This window comes from Zosterops lateralis, assembly GCF_965231275.1.
Source record: "Zosterops lateralis genome assembly, chromosome: 2".
In the NCBI taxonomy this organism is placed as follows: domain Eukaryota; kingdom Metazoa; phylum Chordata; class Aves; order Passeriformes; family Zosteropidae; genus Zosterops; species Zosterops lateralis.
Window position 1 is genome coordinate 89,037,462 of NC_139763.1, and position 20,639 is coordinate 89,058,100.

The 20,639-nt window shown below is 42.4% G+C and overlaps 1 protein-coding gene across 1 annotated transcript in view; it reads left to right on the forward strand.

Annotated features, from left to right (window-relative positions):
* The first annotated feature begins 14,990 nt into the window (after positions 1 to 14,990).
* The window catches only part of CLCN1 (chloride voltage-gated channel 1), a 36,179-nt gene continuing 30,530 nt past the window's right edge, over positions 14,991 to 20,639 (forward strand). The window contains exon 1 of the mRNA XM_083882330.1: positions 14,991 to 15,227. Within this exon, the coding sequence (XP_083738456.1) occupies positions 15,039 to 15,227 (189 nt within the window). The 5' untranslated portion in view covers positions 14,991 to 15,038. The remainder of the gene's footprint in view (positions 15,228 to 20,639) is intronic.

Sequence of the window (20,639 nt, forward strand, 5' to 3'; positions counted from 1 at the left end):
GCTGTCAGTATTGATGGAACAGCTTTCACATATGATTCCACGTGCAGCTTCCTGTATGATACAATGATCACTGTTAACTTGTTAATGCAGAGGAAGGACAGATGTAAATTCAATCATGCTGGACACTACCTTATTGGGATTGCTTATTTTAAGTGTTCATTTTACTATTAAGTGACATAGAACTTCTTGGTGGAACCAGATTTCATTGCTGTTTCTTTGCATGGGAAGGCTTATAATGTTTTTGTATTTGTTAATCACACAAGTGTCAGCACTGAATGTAGAGGCAGAGAAGAGATCCTCCACACGTTGTGACTGCAACAAAATACTTTGGTCTTTGGACCTGGATAAGAACATAGTCCCGGTTAAAGGATTTGCTCATGGTTTTAAAACTCAGCCATTTATCTCTACAACAAATTCCTACCTCTTGGTGAAGAAATTGATTTTTACTTGTTCTTAAGGGAACCAGGTGGCTGTTGGGATTGACAGTCATCCATTTCCACAAGTATTTGTAAAAGGTCACGGATCAGGAATGTTTGCCTATCGTCTATCAGCTCTGAGAGTGGATTCTAGAAGCTCATAAAAATACAAAGCACCTTCAACTATTGCAACTAGTGCTGTTGTGAATGTGAGTGGCACCCTACACTTTTTCAAAGGAAGTCAAATACCCATAGCTCTAAAAACTCTGACAAACTACATACAGTATGTAGTTATCTGATTTGGTGCTGTGAGGAGATATTACTTTGTGCACCCCCAAATTTTTTTCAGGTGAAAGTTTGTCCAGTTAGTCTTACCTGTGCATACTCTAGCACACACATCCTTTGATTATGTGTAAACTACAGTAGTGACTGTGGATGTCTATATCCTGAGATGTGGAGTTACCCACATCTCTACTGGGACACTGAAGAGAATTTGCCTGAAGACCAGTCAGAGAGGCTGACAAAGTATTTATCTGTGAGGAGGAACACACTGCTTTTAACAGCTGCAGAAAAATAACTATCCATTTTTGGGTATGTGGTCAGCCCAGGACTGACCACAGTTCTGCAAACAGATTTCAGAATTAGATAATGCTTTCTTCAGACCATTGGACGAGGTCATGTTGATAATCCCTGCAAGCAACCTGCTGCAGCATTAAAAGCAAGGCACAAGCAATCCGGGTTTCTGGAGTGCGCTGCCAACAAGTTCATAACAAAATAATCAAGGACACAGCAAGAGGAGGTGCTCTGCTGGACCTGATACTTAAAAAGAAGGAAGGACAGGTTAGGGAGTGAACATCCAGGACAGCTTCTGGATCCGAGGAGGGAGAAGGGCTCAAAATAAGGTCTCAATCCTCGAGTACCGCAGAGAAGTCTTTGACTCTTCAGGGATCTTCTTGGAAAAATCCCGTGGAAAAAGGCCTTGCAGGGAAGAGGGACCCAAGAGAGCTGGTCATTGTATAGGAATCACCTTCTCCAAGCTCAGGAATGATACATCCTTATGAGCAGGAAATCAAGCAAAGGCAGCAGGAGGCCTGCACAAATTAGGAAAGAGGTCCTGACTACACTCTGACAGGTGACCTGGGAGGAATGTGGGGACACCAGCCATGTGGTAAGGGATGAGGTTAAGAAAACTGAAGGTTGTCTGGAGTTTAATCTGATAAGGGACATGAAGAGCAACAAGAAAGGCTTCTACAGGTGTATCAGCAGCAAAATTAGGGCAATGGAAAAGGTGGGCCCTCGTCTAAAGGATCAAGGCAAATTGATTCTAAAGATGATGATGAAGAGCAAGGACCCTCACTGGAGGAGGATGAGGTCAGAGAACATTTAAACAAAACTAGGCATGCACAAATCCATGGAACCTGATGGGATGCACCCACCAGGGTGAGGGAGTTGGTCAATCTCATTGCAAGGCCCTTCTCTATTTAATCTTTTAAAGGTCATAGGGCTTCAGAGTAATAACTGAGGACAGGAAGAAAAGAAATGTCACTCCTATCTTCGAAAGGAGCAAGAAGTCCAGCAAACTGCAGGCTGACCCACTTCAGCTCAATTCCCATAAAGGTGACAGAGCAATTCATCTTGGGAACCATCTCCAGACACATGAAGGACAGAAAGATGATTGGAAGTGGCCAGGATGGAATTGTGAAGGGAAAATCTCACTTAAACAGCACACAGTTCAGTGATCATATGAGACAAACTGGTGGATGAAGGAAGAGAAGTGAATTATGTTTATCTTTACTTTAGCAATGCTTATGCCTCCCACCACATCCTCACAGTAAGCTGATTAAGTACAGGCTGGACAAGTGGACCTCGGCGTGGATTGAAAACTGCAGGGCTCCAAAGGTTGTGATCAGCAGCACATCCTTCCACTTAGCTGTGATGAGGCTAAACCTGGAGTCCCGTGTCCAGGTCTGAGCTCCCCAGTTCATAAAACCTATGGAGCTACTGGAGAGGATTCTGCAAAAGGGCACCCAGATGATGAAAGGACAGGAGCATCTCACATCTGGGACAGGCTGAAAGAGCTGGGATTGTTCAGCAAAGGTTCAGGGGAGGTCTTATTACCGTATGGAAGACTGAAGATGGTGGAGCCATTCTCTTCTCAGTCACATTCTCAGCTCAGTCACAGGACAAGACGGAATGGGCACAAATTGAAACACAGGAATTTCTGTCTGGACATATAGAAAGAGGCTTTTGCATGACTGAGCACTGCCACAGGTTTAGCTGGAGTGATTGTTGCATCCTTGGAGACATCCAAAATCTGTCTGGACACAGCCCAAGGCAACTTTCTCCTGCTGACACTGCTTGAACATGGTATTGGACAAGACAGCAGGTGTCCCATCCAAAGCTAAAATATTCTGTAATTTGGTAATTAACTAAAGTACTCAGAGAAACAGCAGTGCAAATTATCTGCTAGTCTGCAAGATTATTGTCTTCTAAATATTACACAGAATGTATTTTTAATTCCTTGTCTGTAATGAACTCTCTTATCTACCCTTGTTGTTAAATTACTCACACAAACCTGTCATTTACTTCTATTAGAAGTAAAGTCATTTACTTCTTCTAGAAAAGCAAATTAAAAGTGTTTGCCTGGATCTAAATTCCAAGAAGTTGTGACTTCAATAGAACAAGACCCTACCTCCTGAGATAAAGTCAAATTAATCTTCTCGGTTAATTTTCTTCATACTGCTCGATATTTTCCAGACCTCATTGTCCTTTCCAGCCTGGGAGGTTCCAGTCCACTTAACTGTTCCTCATACAGCAGCTCTTCCATAATTTGACCACCCTGTGAAACTCTCCCAGTTCTATTATATTCTTTCTGAGACTAGGGGAAACAGAAAGCAAACATTAATCAGATGTACTTGTACATTATATTTAATTAGGTATTATTTTCCTACTTCTTCACCATAGTTCTAAATAAATGCTAAAGAGGTCATTATGATCATTCTGTGTAACTCCAAGATCTTATTCTTACATATTGAGAGCTTACATAGTTGAAAATTCTTGTGTATGCAAAGCTAGAATGTTTGTTCCTCCTTAATCACTTCAGATTTATTGTGACTTTTCATCTGTAATTTTATTGCTCAATCATCCTGTACAATTCTTCAGTCAGTCTGTTTTTATTCCTCTGAATAACTTGCTAGCACCCTGTGAGCCCTTATCCAGACCAGAGATGTATTTGATATTAATTCTGCTTGGCATCAAGTTTGTTATCAGCCGTAGGGGACATGGTACTGTGGGCAGGCTGCTTTTGGTTCCAGTTCCATAAAGAAATAGGGCATGTTGGAAACCTCATTTCTGTTAGTTTGAAGTCCATAATGCTCCAGGCTCAAAGGGCAAAAGAGCTGCAGGTTCACCTAAGCTTTCCAGGAATGATAAAGGCAAAAGCAGGATTAAATACATGGCAGCTATACAACAGGGTAGTGACAGAAGAAACAGTCAGCATGGTCTAGGAGCTTTATTCCAGAAGTATATGGGAATCTTACTCTTGGGAAGAAGAAGCAAGGGCTAAGCAAACTTCTCTTGCCTACTCATGTGTTTCAGTGCTGCATGTGAGTGTGTGCATTGTGGCTGATATGATCTATAGATGGCCACATGAACAATTTTGTTCTTAGAAGCTGCTTCCCTGACCTGCAGTGAACTCTCTCAGAGCACGACTCTGAGCAGTTAACTGTATGAAGACATGAGTGTTTTCCATCAGTTTACCTTTCACAGTGCTCAGACAGACATAACAGAGCTGGTGCAAGGAAGGGAATATGACCATCCTTTCTTTATGCCACTCACAGTTTTGGGACAGCTGTGATGGTTCAGGCCAATGCTGAAAAATCTTGAATTTCTATGTGTTCTCTCTTCTTTAACTCAGCTCTATTTCAAAAGCAGTACCAACTACTCTTATGCCATGACCCTAGAAAGCTTTTTTTTTTTTTTCTTATAACTGCCTCATACCAAAAGATAAAAGACTAGACTTGACACTTTGTCTGGAAATGTGAAATGAGGGAGACTAAGAAGGTCAGGGCCTGATGCATCACTGGCTTTTGATTAGGCAGGTGCACGATGTGACAGGCAGCCTTTTCTGTTCAGAGCTCAGGTACAGCATCTTGTTTCACCCTGACTAGTAGCCCCTCTATGCAAGCCCTCAGAAAGAGTCAGAATATCTACAAGAAGTACTGCTTCCCCATGGGACTTTTCACTCCCCATTAGTTCTAGCTCTGAGCTGCTGTATGTTACCTTTATTCTCTTTTATTGTTCTGTCACTGGGGGCAACCACTTGAATGCTATGCAACAAATAAGTAGTGTAATAATACTGTAGTGGATTAACAGAACATGCTAAGATACCCTGGAACACCCTTTCTAAACCCTTCCATAAAGATTTTTCTTTCTGAGAACCTCGAGTGGTTTCTGCTTCCAACCCAAATATTTTTTATATTTGTAGGCTTCTCTCTTCTTCTTTCCACTTTTCCAGATCAGTGTGTTTGGTTCTGTAGTAAATGGATCTCCTCTAAAGAGAATGAACAATCATCAGCTGATGATGTTGTATGGAGGACTGACACAACTGATTCCATATCAATATTTCAGCTGATCCTGACGTACCACTGGTGTATCAAATTCATCTTCTTAGCTGAATCCACTGCTTCATGGTGACCACAATGCACTTGGAGTCAATACCCCCGTGGAAACAACAAGAGTCAAAACATTGACTGAAATGGATCAAATGGAAAACCACATAAAAACAAAGAAGCTTTTTAATCTGTTAAGAGAAGTGTTCAAAGAAGTGAAACAATTCCAGAAGACGTGAAAGTTACTGAAGGACACCAAGCTGGTATCTAAAGAGAACAGGTCCACACAAAAAAGCCTCAGTCCTTCTTTAGTCTGCTTCAGATACTTAACCTGACTGCTGTCCCCTGCAAAGATGCAGGTGATATGTTTATTAACTGCTTGGAGGGTGTACTAGGAATCCTTCAGGGAGTGCTGACCTCCTCCCTTCTCAGTGATATCTGCCTCTTATCCAATGCATCTCTAGAAGAAAAAATCAAAGCTGGGTCCTGACCCTCCTGTGGACTGCAGAGGAAGGCATCTTGATAAAAATGACATTTCAGACCTGGTATCAGAGCACAGATATTAAAGATGTTAATGCACTCCTAAACAGATCTGAATGCTCAGCAGCTGAATCAGGGCAAAGATCATGTTTCCCAGAATGCAAGACTATAGGTCAAGAGAGGACAAGACTGTAATGATCAGTGTGGCAAAACTCAGTATGAAATTGTATAGACAGACATGTCCGTTTAAGTGGTCCTACCACAAAGTACAATCAGATTGGCGAAGATCTCCTGCAGGAGGATGATAGACAACCCTCCTGCTCAAAGCAAGGAGAATACCCTGCCCCTTCAGAGGCCTCACCTCCATCCCATGGGATTTAATGATGGCATTTGGAGTTAGAAGGAAGGGAGTTTTAAGGAACCTGTTGGCTGGCAGTAGTGTGTACCAGCTGTGCTTTCTACCAGCAAGTTCTGTAGCCAGAACTGTGGTCCCTGTGGCACAGGGAAGCACCATAGCAATAGTTGCATCCCTTTTCTCTTTGATGAAGATGAGGTTGAAAGCCGCCATGGCAAGGGTCAGCTGCATCTTCTTGCCAGACCAATGAGTCTTCAGCAAGTGGCATAGCTTGTCTGTCAGCATGGTGGGTCTAAGGAGCCTGCAGACTTGTGTGAGCTTGTGGTCCTCATGGTACCCAAAAACCAGTGGTCTGGAGCATTTCTGTCCTTCTCCTCCTATGTAAACGTCCCCAGTCCAGCCAGTGCACCTGCCAGAGAGCAACAACTCTCTTCCTGATGCAAGAAAACCCAGCAAAGCGAGTGGGTTTTGAAACATTTCACAAAGTCCATCTCTACTTTTCTTTTTTGTTTGTTTTTTTACTGATTCATTTCTTTCAAAATATGCTATAGATATAATGTGGAATAGAATCTGGCTCTGATATAGACAGGAAAATTTGATATACGCCCCAGACAGACTCAAGGGCAGTGTTTGAGAGAGATACCACAAGTAGTCTTAGGCATTGTTGCTGATTCTGAACACCTAATAATGCAAGAGCAGGACTGTGAGCAATGGTCTTGAACAAACACAACATCCAAAAATCTGTAATTTTTCATAAACAGTCTGAGTTTAGCAGCTCATAGAACTAATTTCACTCCCAACAGAAGTGAAAGTCAGAATAGTTTCCACCATTTATTCTCGGTGCCTTCTTTTTCATTATCTCTCAAGCATTCCTGACTTGGTCAATAGTTTCCAACCTACAGCCCCTTCCTGAACTCCTGTTCCAGGTTTAATATTTTTAGATGGCATAGACATTAAATTCCAGCCCTGGACTCAATGCCATTTATGGGGAATTTCTTGCAATTTCTTCTGCTGATTTATCTTGTCCTGGGCTTAATATGCTAAGCTACCTGTCTCTTTGGCATTTGGAGATTGTATCCCCTCATGGCCCTGGTGTACTTCTTGCACTGTTTTCCCCCTTTTGACAATGTAAATTGGCTCTTGCTAATAGGTGCGCAGTAGCCCTAGTTTAAAAAGCTTGACAGAGAAAAGACTTTTTGCAGCCTTCACACTGAAGAGTGACCCAGTACTTCAACCTGGATGCATGTGTTTGGTGAAGTTCTTCACTTCCCCCAGCACCTCCTACAAGTCAAAGCAAGGGGCTGATAGAAGAGGGAGGGAGTCCAGTGAATGTCATGCTGACTCTCACTATCATCCCTGTGTCAGCAGCCAGTGATAACAGCAAAGGTTATTGCTGCAGGGGAATTTCTTTGCCCTCATTTGCAATGGATTTATTATTCAGGCTGCCAAGAGAAATACTATCTTCCCTCTGTTTACCTTACTCTTTATCTCATATTACCACCAGGGATTGTTTTATGGAAAAGAGGCAAGACCCCTGCTGTGCTGGAGGGTTAGGTGTTTTTGTTTAGGTATCTGCATTTAGATGGTGGAAGGAGAAGGAAAACAGGAAGCTTAGTCAAAACTTTACAGGATTTACAACTGTCCTGGTAAATAAGGTATATAAAAAAATCTTCAATGGTAGTGATAACACATCTGTGCTACAACCCTTCTGTTGACATCCTGTATCTCAGTTATCTGAGACAGGGCAGGACAAACCAGCGCTGCCAACAACTAGTACTTAGCAACCATGGTTCATGCAAGTAGCTCATAGCATCTGCTCTAACCATGTCAAGAGTCTGAAATGTAAGCAAGAGCCAAGTGTTACTGAGAAAAAATTTATGGTGGATTAGGGCTCTGTTGCAATCAGAAAAGACAGTCCTTTTCCTAATTTCTAGGTGTCTTCCTGGTCCCTTCTTTACTGACATTCACATGGTCATGCATCAGCAGGAATGGAGAGCTGAGCTGGCTGAAAATTAATTTTTTTCCTTGCATCAAGTTTCTTGATCACTAGTTCCAATACACACACACACACAAAAAAAAAAAAAAAAAAAAAAAAAAAAAAAAGGACTGTCCTTTTCAACCAGTCTGTTCCTCAAGTTCCCTAAACTGGGTAATGTGATCACTCTCATACAGATCTGTAGATCATAGGCTTCAGGGAAATTACTTTTCAGGCATTTGAAAGTGGCACATGTATCAGGAAAATGAAATAATTTTTCTTGCATACCTCTAATCCTAGCCATGGCCTCCTAGAGATACTCTGTCCTTGCTCATGGTTCCTTCTTCTTGACCAACCCCAGTTCATGCTCACCACAAACATGTCCTTGAAACTTTCCGGAACTTTTCCTTTCACAAACCAGTTCTTCCTCCTAAACCTTTCAACTATGACCACACATCTTCATAGTTGGCCACATTTTACGTAAGAATCATCATTCTCCACTTGAAATCAGCCAAATCAAATCCAAACCCAGGAGCCTGTGACAGGCCAGCTCTGCACAGCTCCTCACTGTGCTTTCTTTCCACCCTTGTGGTGTCGGTCAGGCTGTGTGTCATGGCATGATTGACAGATCTAATGGGCAATTTTTCATTTTGCCTGTGCAACAAGCAATCTACAGGGAGAAGGGGAAGAAAGGCACAAACTGCTGATTCCCTGTGCTGGAATAATAACAAATTCACAATAACAATTCACTAGCTTAGAGATATCCTTAATAAGTTTTGATCATTACAGGTAAGTCTGTATTTCCTAGATGTTCCTTGGTCATTTCTGCTAAAAATATCTTCAAGCTGACTACATCAGAGAATGTTTGTGATGCAAAATTATTCTCCTAGAAAACAAGAAATCCACTGAATCTACTTCAATCAGTTAATTGGGTGTTTGCTAGTTCTCACAGACTTTAGCTGCTTTTGGATGCACAATCCAGTTAGAAAAAGTTTTCTCAGCAGTCTAATACTACTTTCCCGTAATTACTTTTTTCCTTCTTTCAGTACTTCTATACACACTGCGCCTATTTAATTTGTTCTTGGTTTATCCTAAGACAAGACATTAATTTTTCTACCCCACTAGCAATCCACCAGTAATACACCTCTTCATTTGGAAATCCTTTTGGCAGATGAAAAGAAGAAATTATTTAATAAGCTACGGGGTGCTGTAGGGTAGAGAATCACCAAGGGAATTGAGGGCTGCAATTTAAGAAGGGGGCAGCTGTAAGGGAGGAGGCATCCAAGCTGTGGAGACATGGAAACAATCTCCTAGGCAATAGAGTGTGAGCACAAAATTTTAGCAGCTCAGAAGGTCATCAACTTAATTGCAACCAAGGTCACAGTGGGTGAGGGAGAGTTGTGTATAGACAATATACTTATTTCTATGCTTCCTGACTTCCATGCTTGATGTTTTCTCTATTTAAAATAATCAAATAACCTCATTTTTATTATCCTAAAGGCTGTCCTGAGTTTTAAAGACTGATGGTCTTTACCTGAGAGCTCACCAGGACAGTCAGATTCACTTTAAAGTTCTGAATGAGTTTGGATCCATTTATAAAAACTAATTTTGCTGTCTTCTCTTTCATCTGATTTTCTGTGTCTTGCTCTTGTTGTTGGGTTTGTTTAAGTCTCTCTGCTTGTTTTTGTGCTCTCAGTTCCAACCTGTGACCACATTGTAATGTAGGACAAGACAATCTAGAGTTAACCGCAAGTTAAGTAATTTACCTTAGATGGCATCATCAACATGGACATGGTGTTCTGTGCAGACTGTCACAGCTGGGTTGTTTCTGGAACTGGGACACAACTCTGCCTCTTTAAAGCCCATTTGGTTTTTGTCAAGTCATGGCATATCATATTGTCATATCATGTCATACTGCCCTACCATCCTGCCCTATTCTGATCTGTTCAAGTTTCCTTCCAAATTCCTCTATTCCAACATCTACTTCAATAGCTCTTTTGTGTCCTTGTGTTCCTGTAAGTATTTATCTGATGCCAGTTGTGAGATTTTTTTTTCCCCATTCTGCCTCTTTCTTCTTGAGTTATCAAAAGCTGATGATTCTCAAAATCTGCCCTGTTTCTGTCAATTCTGCTCTACTCAGTCTAGTATTAGTCAGTACATGTCCACTTGAATATCATCATATTATCTTGTTTTTTCTCCATGATGAAAGCACTTAAAGTTTCTGGTCTTTTTACTTTTTCCTGTGAACTCAACCCTTCTTTCAAGTGTCCTCTGAGAGTTCTCTGTCTCTCCATATCCAGCCTGGCTTACTATGTGCCCCTGCACAGCTTAAATTTCTATCTTTTGCTACTGTTCAGGCCTTGGTCCATGATCTATTTCTTTCTTTTACTATAAAAGCTGTCTTTTTTCCCAGTCTCCCTCCCTCATCCTAGCCCTTTTCATAGCATTCTTCTCTCCCAAAGCTCTAATTGCCTCCTGTAGCTCTTTGAAGCCTCCATGGAAATCTTGTCTAATAAAATGTCCCAGTCAAGAGCTTTGTTCTCATCTATAAGCCGTTGCCTTATCTGACATCTACTGAAGTCTTTTTCCTGCCTTTTCACTCTTTTTTGCTTCATCTAAAGGTATCGCTTGAAGCAAAATATGCTTGCTGTATCTTCTTCCTGTCCAGATTCTCATCCCCTCATGCCCTTCGGTGCTTTGTTTCTTATTGCCTCTGTGTTTCTCTCTTAGAGCCTGTGTTAGTGTTAAATAGTCACCCTTTTATCACCCTTCTCCTCTTCCTCCTTTAAAACTCCCTTTTTCACCTCTACAGTTTCTTTTGTCCTGTAGACTATATTTTTGATTATCTTCCTTACAGGCTTGTGGACCTCTTGGGCTGGGCTTTCTCAAGCACAGAATATTATTTTTGCTTTCCTCTTAGATTCCTCTTCTCTATTCTGCATGAAGGCTTCTAAGTAACAATAACTCTGCCTCAGCAAATTCCACTCCTGTCAGTCTGGGGTGGCAGAGGGCTCTGCATCACCATCTGCTATAATGTCTGTGCATGCAGTGTTGGTGGCAGCTGAAAAATAGACATGGTGTTTCACTCCAGACGAGGCTGCAGTCTGCTGGTGGGCCACAAGGCTTGTGTACAGTGAGGTAATAAAGTGGTCTAGATCTTTCAGGATGAACCTGCTGCAGAACAAACCAAAAAAAAAAAAAAAAAAAAAAAAAAAAAAAAAAAGGGCTCTAGCATAAGCAGAAGGCTCAGAAGTTAGTAGGATGTCTGATAATTGTGTGGGCAGGGCGTAGGGAACATTAAGATTGTTACTGTTGATAAATAGCACTTGGATTATTTCAGGTTGTCAATCTCCTGGGACCAGACCATGGGAGAAGTGTGAGTCTTCAGTCATCCTTACTCCCCTCCCCACCAGCCTCTCAGAGTTTTCACTATCAAGACAATAGGATGGGAAGCCTAGGAATTGTACTTCTGCATCCTGAAAAGCATTCAGGAGAAATGAATATACGGAGAGAAAGGGAGACCTGAGAGAAAACTGAGAAGAGGAGGGAGGAAAGAAAAGAGCCTGCCTGGACAAGAGGTCCATCTTGCTTGACAGTTCTTCCAACTTGTATTCTTTCCTTTACTGTCACTTAATACCCTAATTTGGGCTGTAGCTGTATTTTCCTCTATCACAAACATGTGCTTCTTGAAACACTTTGGAGTCCCACCAGGGCCTGTAATATATGAAGGGAAAAAGAAAAGGTGTATGAGCAGGTTGTGGAACTTCCCTTTTGCATGCCATGGGGAAGTCTAGAAACTTTCGTGAGCCTTTTCAAGAGGCTTAGGTACACCTGAGGAGTCAGGCCATGTGTACAGGTCATCTGTGTTTGTGGCTAGTGCAAGATGGTTATGACACCTTCCTCTTATTTTTATGTCTTCCTCCAGCTCTGTGCTAATCTCCTGAGTCTGCTGGTAACCTCTAAAGCAACAGCACTACTCCACCGATGAATCCTGGTGGAAGTGCAGAGCAAGACCTGGGAAACAGAAAGCAAGAAAGAGAGGCAATAAACAAAATATAGAAAGAAGAGCTGTGGCAGAAGATTACAGGAAGAGTGATAGGGGAGATTTGACAGCAGTTGCTGGGCAGCAGCAGTGGAGAAAAGCAGCTTTTTTTCAGGGTGTTCTCTGTATTCTGTGTTTATGTTTATATCTGCAGATCTGAAAAGATGGTTTCCATGAAACGATTTTCATGGAAAAGATGATGAGTAAAGCTGGAACTTTACTTTTCATTAGGCCAGCTGTACCAGCTGGAAAAAGTGGACAAGCTGTTGGGTCTACAAGTTCTTCTGAGAGCATGAAATAGAAGCAGCAGATCTCAGAGCAAATGCAAATTGAGAGCAGCTGCTTTGAATTTAACTAGGGTAATGTCAGTGAGGCTGGAGGCTGCAACAGAGATTACTGGTACTGTGTGAAATAGCAAGGATTGTTAATGATTTCCAGAGAGCTGACAAAGCACTTTCACCTCCTAGGGGAAAGAGGGAGATGACTGATTTATAAGCTCAGTAGCATGGTAAGATTAGTGTTCAGGACATGGGAAATACTATTACATAAATCCAGTATCTCTACACATTGCATATATTTTGTCATGCACTGAACTGATGAATTTCAGTTATCAGTTGTTTCCTTGTTAGATGATATCTGGGTACAGAGACTTGAGGCAGAGATACTGTTTGATGAGAAGTAGAGATTAGTTGAATATGAGATCCTTAGCTACAGATGAGCTTGGTCTTTCCTAGTGCACAGGTGCCACCACACAGAGTGATTGCTCAGGATCAGATGTGCAGCTGCAGCACTGCCATGCACTGGCTGAGGTGCATCACACTGTGGGAAGCACGAGTGAGGGCTCAGAGGGGGTGTAGGATGTCTTCCTAATGAGGATAGTAAAGGTTTCTTTGATCAAGTAGCACTTGGAGTCACTTGGTGAATGTTGGCCTGGGGTCCTTCATGCTTTTATTGATGAGCTGAGTGAGGCTGGAAGTTTGGAAGCTGAGAGGGACGGTTCTTGGAAAAAGCCTTTCAGGGTAGGACTGTCCTATTTTAAGCTATTATTGTGTCATTACTTCCCATGGAAATTCCACAACAGTATCATGCAAGACAGGCAGTGGAGTTTGATTAGCTGGCAGTAGAGGGTTCCTTTTTATACTGCAGCAATTTCTAATGTGCCATTCTTGTGACTCTTGAAAAACAAGAGCTAGAAGAGTGCACTTTGAGCTAAAGGTTCTCATTAGTTTTCTGCAGTGGGTCTGATGAGTGTTCTCCTCCAATACCTATAATAGTGACTGAAGAGCTGGTGTTGTATTACAGCTTTGATGTTTGCTAGGCTCTACTGTGTTCAGTTTTTAGGCTTCCTATACATGATGTACCTTTTATTTTGACAGTTTTTTTATATTTTATACACTCTATACTATGTGCTATGCATCATTTTTTATATGAGCCCTAATGACAAAGGTCTTCCAAAAGCATCTCAATAGGTTGGGAGCAATTAATGTCTTTTTTTGATGGTAACCTGTGAGGGTAACCAAATGTGTTTCCCTGATTTCCTAGACACAGTCCTTTAGAAACTCTTCTTTAAGGTCATTCATTTCAAGTTGTGTCCTACCTATGGGGCATAGTCTTCCTCCAGAAAATAGTGCTTGTTGACAGTAAAATGAGTGCTGCTGAGAATGAAACAGGAGAGCCTGTAAATTTTGGGGCAGCACTGATATTGCTTTCGTAAATATTCAGTCCTTGCCTGGCCTGATACCAGCTGTAGGTTGTACTAACCTTATCCACGTGGATATTACTGATATTACTGCTAATGCATATCCATATCTTAGCAGGAGCATGGAGTAGGTGGTTTGTGCAAGAAATTAGGTGTGTCTTTCTCTTGCAAACTTTCTTTCTCCCTTACTCTTGAGCAGCGTGCAGAATTTAAAAAAAAGCAAAACAAGAAATGTTTTACAGGAATCTGCAAAATGTGATAATGACGCCACTGTTCTGGGCCCAAAAAAGAGTGTTTTGCCCTTCTTTCCACCCCATCCTGCCTGTAAATCTCTTACTCAGTATGAGTAGCTTGGCATGTGAGGTCTTTTTCTCTTGTATGTAGTTTCTGAGATCTTGAACTCTCTGCTCCTCCTTAATTAATAGCCCTCAGAAGAAATATGTTTATGGGCAGCACACTGATAGTACTGGGAGGTGTCTCTAGGCCAAGTTGCTGTAACATGCTTCTCATTCCTATGGCTGGCTGGTAGCTCACTGGTGTTGGCTGAGCTTGTTGCTTCACTCCCTGGCTGAGAAACAAGTGGCAGAGTGGAGAGGAGAAGCTGTGTAATGCTCTGGTCTGTGAAAATGCATCAAGAATAATTAAATTCCTGCATAAACCTATAATTGAACACCCACAGAGCAGTTTGGTGACATGCTTTGCAATGCAAAGTGTTCCCCATAAGAACACCTGGGAAGGCTGAGATTAGACTGTAATGTTCAGCAGTTTACAGGGATGCCTGACTTCTCCATTAGGGCTTGCTGATGTGAACTGTGAACTTAGAAAAATTGTCTTGGGACACTGACTGAACACCCATCTCATTCCATCTCACCATAGTTGCTGGCATCCTTACGATTGTTGCTCAGTCTTTAGGACACCTGATATATGGGGAGAAAATGAGGAAGCCCACTGATCTCTGTTCTCGTTGCAAACAGGGAGTGTGTGGGATAGGGACCTATGAAAGAAGAGATATTCTGGATAATAATTTCTGCTTCTTCCTGTCTGTTTTCTGTCTCTGTGCTTGTAGCTCTGTCTGTCACACCACCTCCTTCCCCATGCCCCCTCCCTCTCCTTCAGGAGTTCCCCTCTTGCTCATACCTGATATTCAATCCCAGCAGTTATTGCCTTTTGCTGAGATCAGACACGGCACTGGGGAATCATGTGGCAGAGGAAGGTTGCTATAAATATAGTTGAACCCTTTGGGCAGGAAGAGAAGAAAGTGAGAGAGGCACAAGGAGGAGGAGGGGCAGAAAGAAAGAGAGTGCAGGAACAGGACAAGTTGGAGTGGTGTGAGGAGAGAGAGAGAAAGGAAGGATCAGCAGAGAATGCGGAGGCCGTGCTCTCTGCCAGAACACGAGGTGGTTCTAGGTAAGGCCCAGAGCAGCAACTCAGTTACAGGTGAGCGTGAGGAGGAGCAGAGGAATGCAGAGCTCAGAGAGCAGGACGCAGGAGCCCAGCCCGAAGGCAGCTTTGTGGGGGGGCACACCGCAGTACGACTATGTCTCCTTTGAGAAATGCACCCGGTACGGGATTCCTGTGGAGGCAGGACACCAGGCCGGGGACACAGGGGACGACCTGCGCTCCCCAGAGAACTCCCTCAGCTACCCACAGGTAGGGCTGGACAACGGGATGTTTGTGGCCACACAGGTCTCCCTGGGATCACCCTGGGGCTCTCAGAGCAGTGCTGGCAAAGCACACATCCCCGTCCATCCCCTGTCCCACCAGCTCTCCCCTCCGCTTGCTGACTCCAGGTCAGGCTTTGACTTTCACGGCTGTACTTACTCCAAGGGGCCCCACAAATAATTCAAGTCAGAGGTTATTGTCACCTGACATGGCTGCAATGAGACTTGGAACAGGCAAGCTGGGATGGGGAAAATTAACCAGAGCATTAATGCGTTTGTATCCGCAAAGAGAAGCTCCAGCTGATTTCAGCTGCATAGTGATATTAAGTGAAGCACAAGAGTGAATAAAACCAAAGAGAACAGTGATGTGTATAGATGGGTATCTATCTGCACAGGTGTGTAGATGAAGTAAAGCTCTCTTGTGACTTTTCTCTGACCATAAAGCCCTTCATGATGATAGACCCATACACGTATATTGGTGTTTTTGATAACTCTTAGTGGAGCTGTAAGTGGGGTGTTTTCTAACCCTTAAGCTTGACCCAACTCTTGCTCTGGTTTGTAGAAGCACTGGTTCATAAAAATGTTTGGGACAGAGATGTACTCAGGTTATGGCTTTTCGTTCCATTATATTCTCTATCTCCCCTACCTCTTCTTTTGGGATGGCCTCCTGCAAAGGGGAGGGTTTACAGCAGAGTCCTGGTGTCTTATTTCCCACTACTCTCTTCTGGGTAAGCTGATCTAAGAGAGCTTTGGTGCAATGAAGGATCCAGTCAAATTATGAGGAAGAGAATGTATGACTGTGAAATTCAAAAAGTGGATGTTTCTTCTTAAGTAAATACAAATCCTCTTACATGGATGGTGAATGATTGGAGAGTGAAGGAGATGGCATTGTCTCCTCAAGACTTACATGATTTAGTGATAGGAAAACAGGCACATTTGCCACCAAGAAAATCTCTTCCAGTAGATAAGCATCTTAGTGAGGATAGTTATGTGTCACATTGCCTAAGATCAGAGAATCAGTTCCATGGCTGTATCCAGAGATTTCTCTTCTGAAACTGCCTACAACATCTGAGAGTTTGCATGTCTCCTATGCTGAAGTCTTCCAAAACCACCCCACTGGCTTGTTTGAAAGCAGCAGCCCAGATGGACAGAGGTCTGAGGGGAGCAGTTTAAGCTTTATCTACACTAACACAAGGCAGTGCTTTGGCTGCAGCAGCCACGCTGAGGGTGAGCATGAGGGGTGGGATGACGTGGAAAGGTGTGTGAGACCACCTGAGGCTGAGCTCCACTGGGGTCACACCTGCCCCTTGGGGTGCAAATAGGGCTGGAGAGCTGAGGTGGGTGAAGGAAACACATGTCTGTGCATGTGCCATGAACGAGGAGTAAGCTGGGCTGTGGGGAGCTGTGAGATGCAAACCCTTTCTGCAATAAAGCACATCCATGCACAGAAACATCCCAGTTCACACATACCCAGCAGATATGCCAGTCCCACACACCTAAAACCAATCTCCAGTAGGCACAGATGACACAGTGAGGCAACACTATCAGCTCTGTGCTCTTGCTCTCTGACACCAGAGTGTCTCTGTGCTCAGTTCCAGAGGCGTGATGGTCAGTGCATGTAGATAGATGATCTCACATACAAACAAGAAGGCCATCAAACCCATTCCCATGCATATCTTCAGGCAGAAACATCCCCAAGCAAGCATGCATTTGTGAAGGCAATTTGCAATCTAAAACCCAGACAGTTGTATTTATAGTTTACTGAAAAATATGTCCTAGAAATATTTTACATCAGCAGTCATGTACATGTGTGCATGTACATTTATCATGGAACTTTGCATGCAAACATATTCTGGCTAAGCCAGGCTTGCTGGGAATGTGTATATTTTGCTGGTCATTCATGCACATGCAGATAAATTATAAATATGCAGGTGTACTTCGTACAAATATGCACACTTATTATCATGTAATTAGCATGGAAAACAACCCGTTGCACATGTTTTCATCCATTTACATGCAGAGTAATCATTAAGATTTCTTTCTCCACTGTCATGTGGAAAAACATTTGACAAAGATTTCGATTCTGTTGTGCTCTTTTTTTTTGCTAGCTGTTGCCTTCTGTTGTACATGTGATTTGGTTTGGTTTACACAGACCCTAGAATAGTGAAATCTTGGTCTTTGGCTTTGGACCTTTAGATAATTGATAGTCAAAAACCATATAGTGTTTAATAGATAATAACATAACAGTAGTAGGATAATAATAATAATAATATACATGTATTTTTGACAATTAATATAACAGATAGTAGATATATGACAGATTATGTAATATACCTTGATAAAAATACACATTATCCTACACAGTAGGATTTTGTATTGTTTTGTTTCTGCATGAGAAAGCAGTTACAGCTGGTAAAGTATTTAAATGCTGTGCTATTTGTGACTGTAGAAAGGGTGCTCCTGGCAGGGAGCTCACTCAGCAATACACAGATGGGTGCAGTGGGAGGGATGTGCAATAAGAAATCAGGCAGTGCAGTGATACAGAATAACAGGCTCACAGAGAGGTAGGTGGGAGGGCCTCTGGAGCTCTCTGCCTAAGCCCCTACCCACAGCAGGGCTGACTCCAAAGGTAGGTCACGTTGTCCAGGGCCTTTTCCAGGCACGTTCTGAACATCTGCAAGACTGAAGATTCCCCAGCCCCAGTGGGCACCTGCTCCTGTGCTGAACTACTCTCAAGAGGGGCTGGATGGGGACGTGTTCCTTTGCGTGGGCTTTCCTTTCTTGCAAGCTGTGCTTTTTCCCTTTTGTCCATCACTGTGCCCCTCTGAGGTATCTTGCTCTGATGTTTCCCTCCAACCCCTCTCTCCCGTTAGATTTCCCCTTTGCCACCTTTTCTTCAGGAACAACTATTATTTTGTTACTGTCCCCTATCCCTTCCATGTGCCTCATTGGCTCGATGTTTAAGCAGTTGACTGAGATGTTTTACTGACATTAAAATTTATGTATCTGGTGCATTTGGGGAGGTTTCACCTTTGAGGTCAGATACGACTTCTCTTTGGTGATGCATCAGGAAAAAAAAATCACCTAAGGAAGATAATTTTAGGAATAGCAAGACAGCTACAAGGCAGGAGTGAGAGGGAAAGGAAGTGCAGGGTAAGGCTGCCTCAATGGCTGGAAGAAGCAGATCATAAACAGGATAGACTGGCAGAACTGGGCAAAGGGATTTCAGACTGGAGTATTCTGTGGAGAATGTATTATTCAGTCTGAATGGCATGGGAAATAGCTTGGGCTCTGGACTATGGAAGGAGGGCAGATTCATACAGCTGCTGACCTCTCAAAAAATATCTCCCAGAGAAGTCTTGATTGTGATGTATTTTTCCCCTGAGATTCTATGCAGCTTTTCCTCTGTTACTCAAACAATGAAATTTCCCCAATTTTTGGAAAGATGAAAGATTATTTGCATAGATAAATGCTTCATCTCTGAAAATAAACTTACTTGGTTGTGCTTTCTCCCTGAATGCTTTGGGTGGGGTTTAGGGGTTTTTTTGTTTGTTTGTTTGTTTGGAGTATATGTTCCTCCCATCTATCCTGAGTGGTATTTAATACTTTCAGCTGTTTTTGCACCATTTTAGTGGCCTCTCTCAGCATTTAGCCAAGTAGGCATGTTAACCTTTTCTAGTTCAACCCTTAGGTGGTAATTGAGAGCTTATAAAATTGTCTTCATTTTTTCTGGTGCTCAGAAACCCTGTGTTCCTTGTGTTAGAGAGGGAGCAACAGAAGAAGGAACAGTCAGAGTTGTACTGTGTTATATTTTTAGTTCTACATCTTCTAGTGGAGTGGATATTTCTTGCCTAACCCAATTTTGCTGTAAGGTCATTCTCTGATTTCTGGATTCTTTCTCTATCCCACAATCTCCTACCATTTTAGATGCTTCCAGAATCCTGGAGAAGCAAAGCACATGTGTGAAGCATTCTTTAAATGTATTGAGATTACCTGGTTTGTCAGGACAGCAACTTCTTTTTTATGTCTGTGGACTAACTCCTTTTTTTCCCATATCCCAAGTGCACCATTTTACAGCCAGGCAGAAGCAGTGAACTACGATACCATATGAGGACTTTCAACATTCATACTATTAGACTGTCATGCTGTTCTATCTGGCAGATGGAAGATTCTAATTTGAATCTCATACTTGATATGGGTTTAAGTTGTATTTGACATGAACCCATCTCTCATGACCATTTAACAGCAATGAAACACTGGTGAGGTGATGTGAAGATGCATTTGTCTAAAATCTGCTAGTATTTGGCATTTCTGTCTGAAAGACACAGTAAAAGAAAAAGTTAGCAGTTTGCTAAGTAGAACTGCATTGTAGATGAAATTCTTCAGCCTGATGTTTTACTGTGCTGTCTGTTTTAAGGGGGTCAGAGCATGGCCATTATTCCCTGCAAAGAGTCTGCTTAATTTACTTAGAATATGTTGGTAATCATGTGGTTAATAATTGCATTAAATTTGTGTACCTTCCAATATGGTGATGAATGGAAGAATACTTTCAGCTGTTCACATAGGATCAATCTGTTTAAGAGGCAGTAGGTGAGCCATCTTTAGAACAGGATGATTTTAATATGCATACATATGGGTTCTGTGAAGAAAAAAAATCCACTAGGATTTCCAAAGGGAGCTATGGCACATGGTTCAAGTGTCTGTCAAGGAATATGTGCAAATAAATAAAATACTTAGGACCTTCAGTCATATTTGTTATGTTGAAATACCAATTGGTAGAGCACTGAAACAGGTGTTCAGAGAAGCTGGGTAATTTCTGCTCCTGGAGATGTTTAGGAGTTGCCTGGATAAGATCTTGAGCAGCCTAATCTGACTTACCTGGCTTTGGAATTTGCAGGCTGTGGGCAGAGGCTTGGACTAGAAACCTCCAGAGGTGCCTTCCAGTGTAAATCTTTCTGTGAGTCTCTGTGTCTATTTTATCTCAAGGGAACAGGAACATCTCTTTTGTCACCTTGAAAGGGGGAGGCAGGAACTGTCAAATAGAAATGTCTCCTAAGTGTGTGGTAGTGCTTTATCTCTGTCATACGTCCTGTCATTCTCCAGCTTAAGTGTCTGATTTTGCTGATCAAAACATGGCTCATTCTCCTCCTGCCACTCTGAAAATCTTAGAAAAGGAGATGTTGTGCTGGGGAGGGAGCAAAGGGTCACCTTGTCACAGGTGGGAAGTGCATCAGGTGGTAACCTGGTCCTAAATAAAGCCAAACCTGGTTCACTGAAGAACATGCAAGGAGAAGATGCTTATTCTCTGCTTCTCAAATGCACACCTTACCCACCTATACTCTGAAAGAGTGAGGTGGGATAGCTGTTCTTCACAGAATCTGGTAAACAAACACGGGGCACA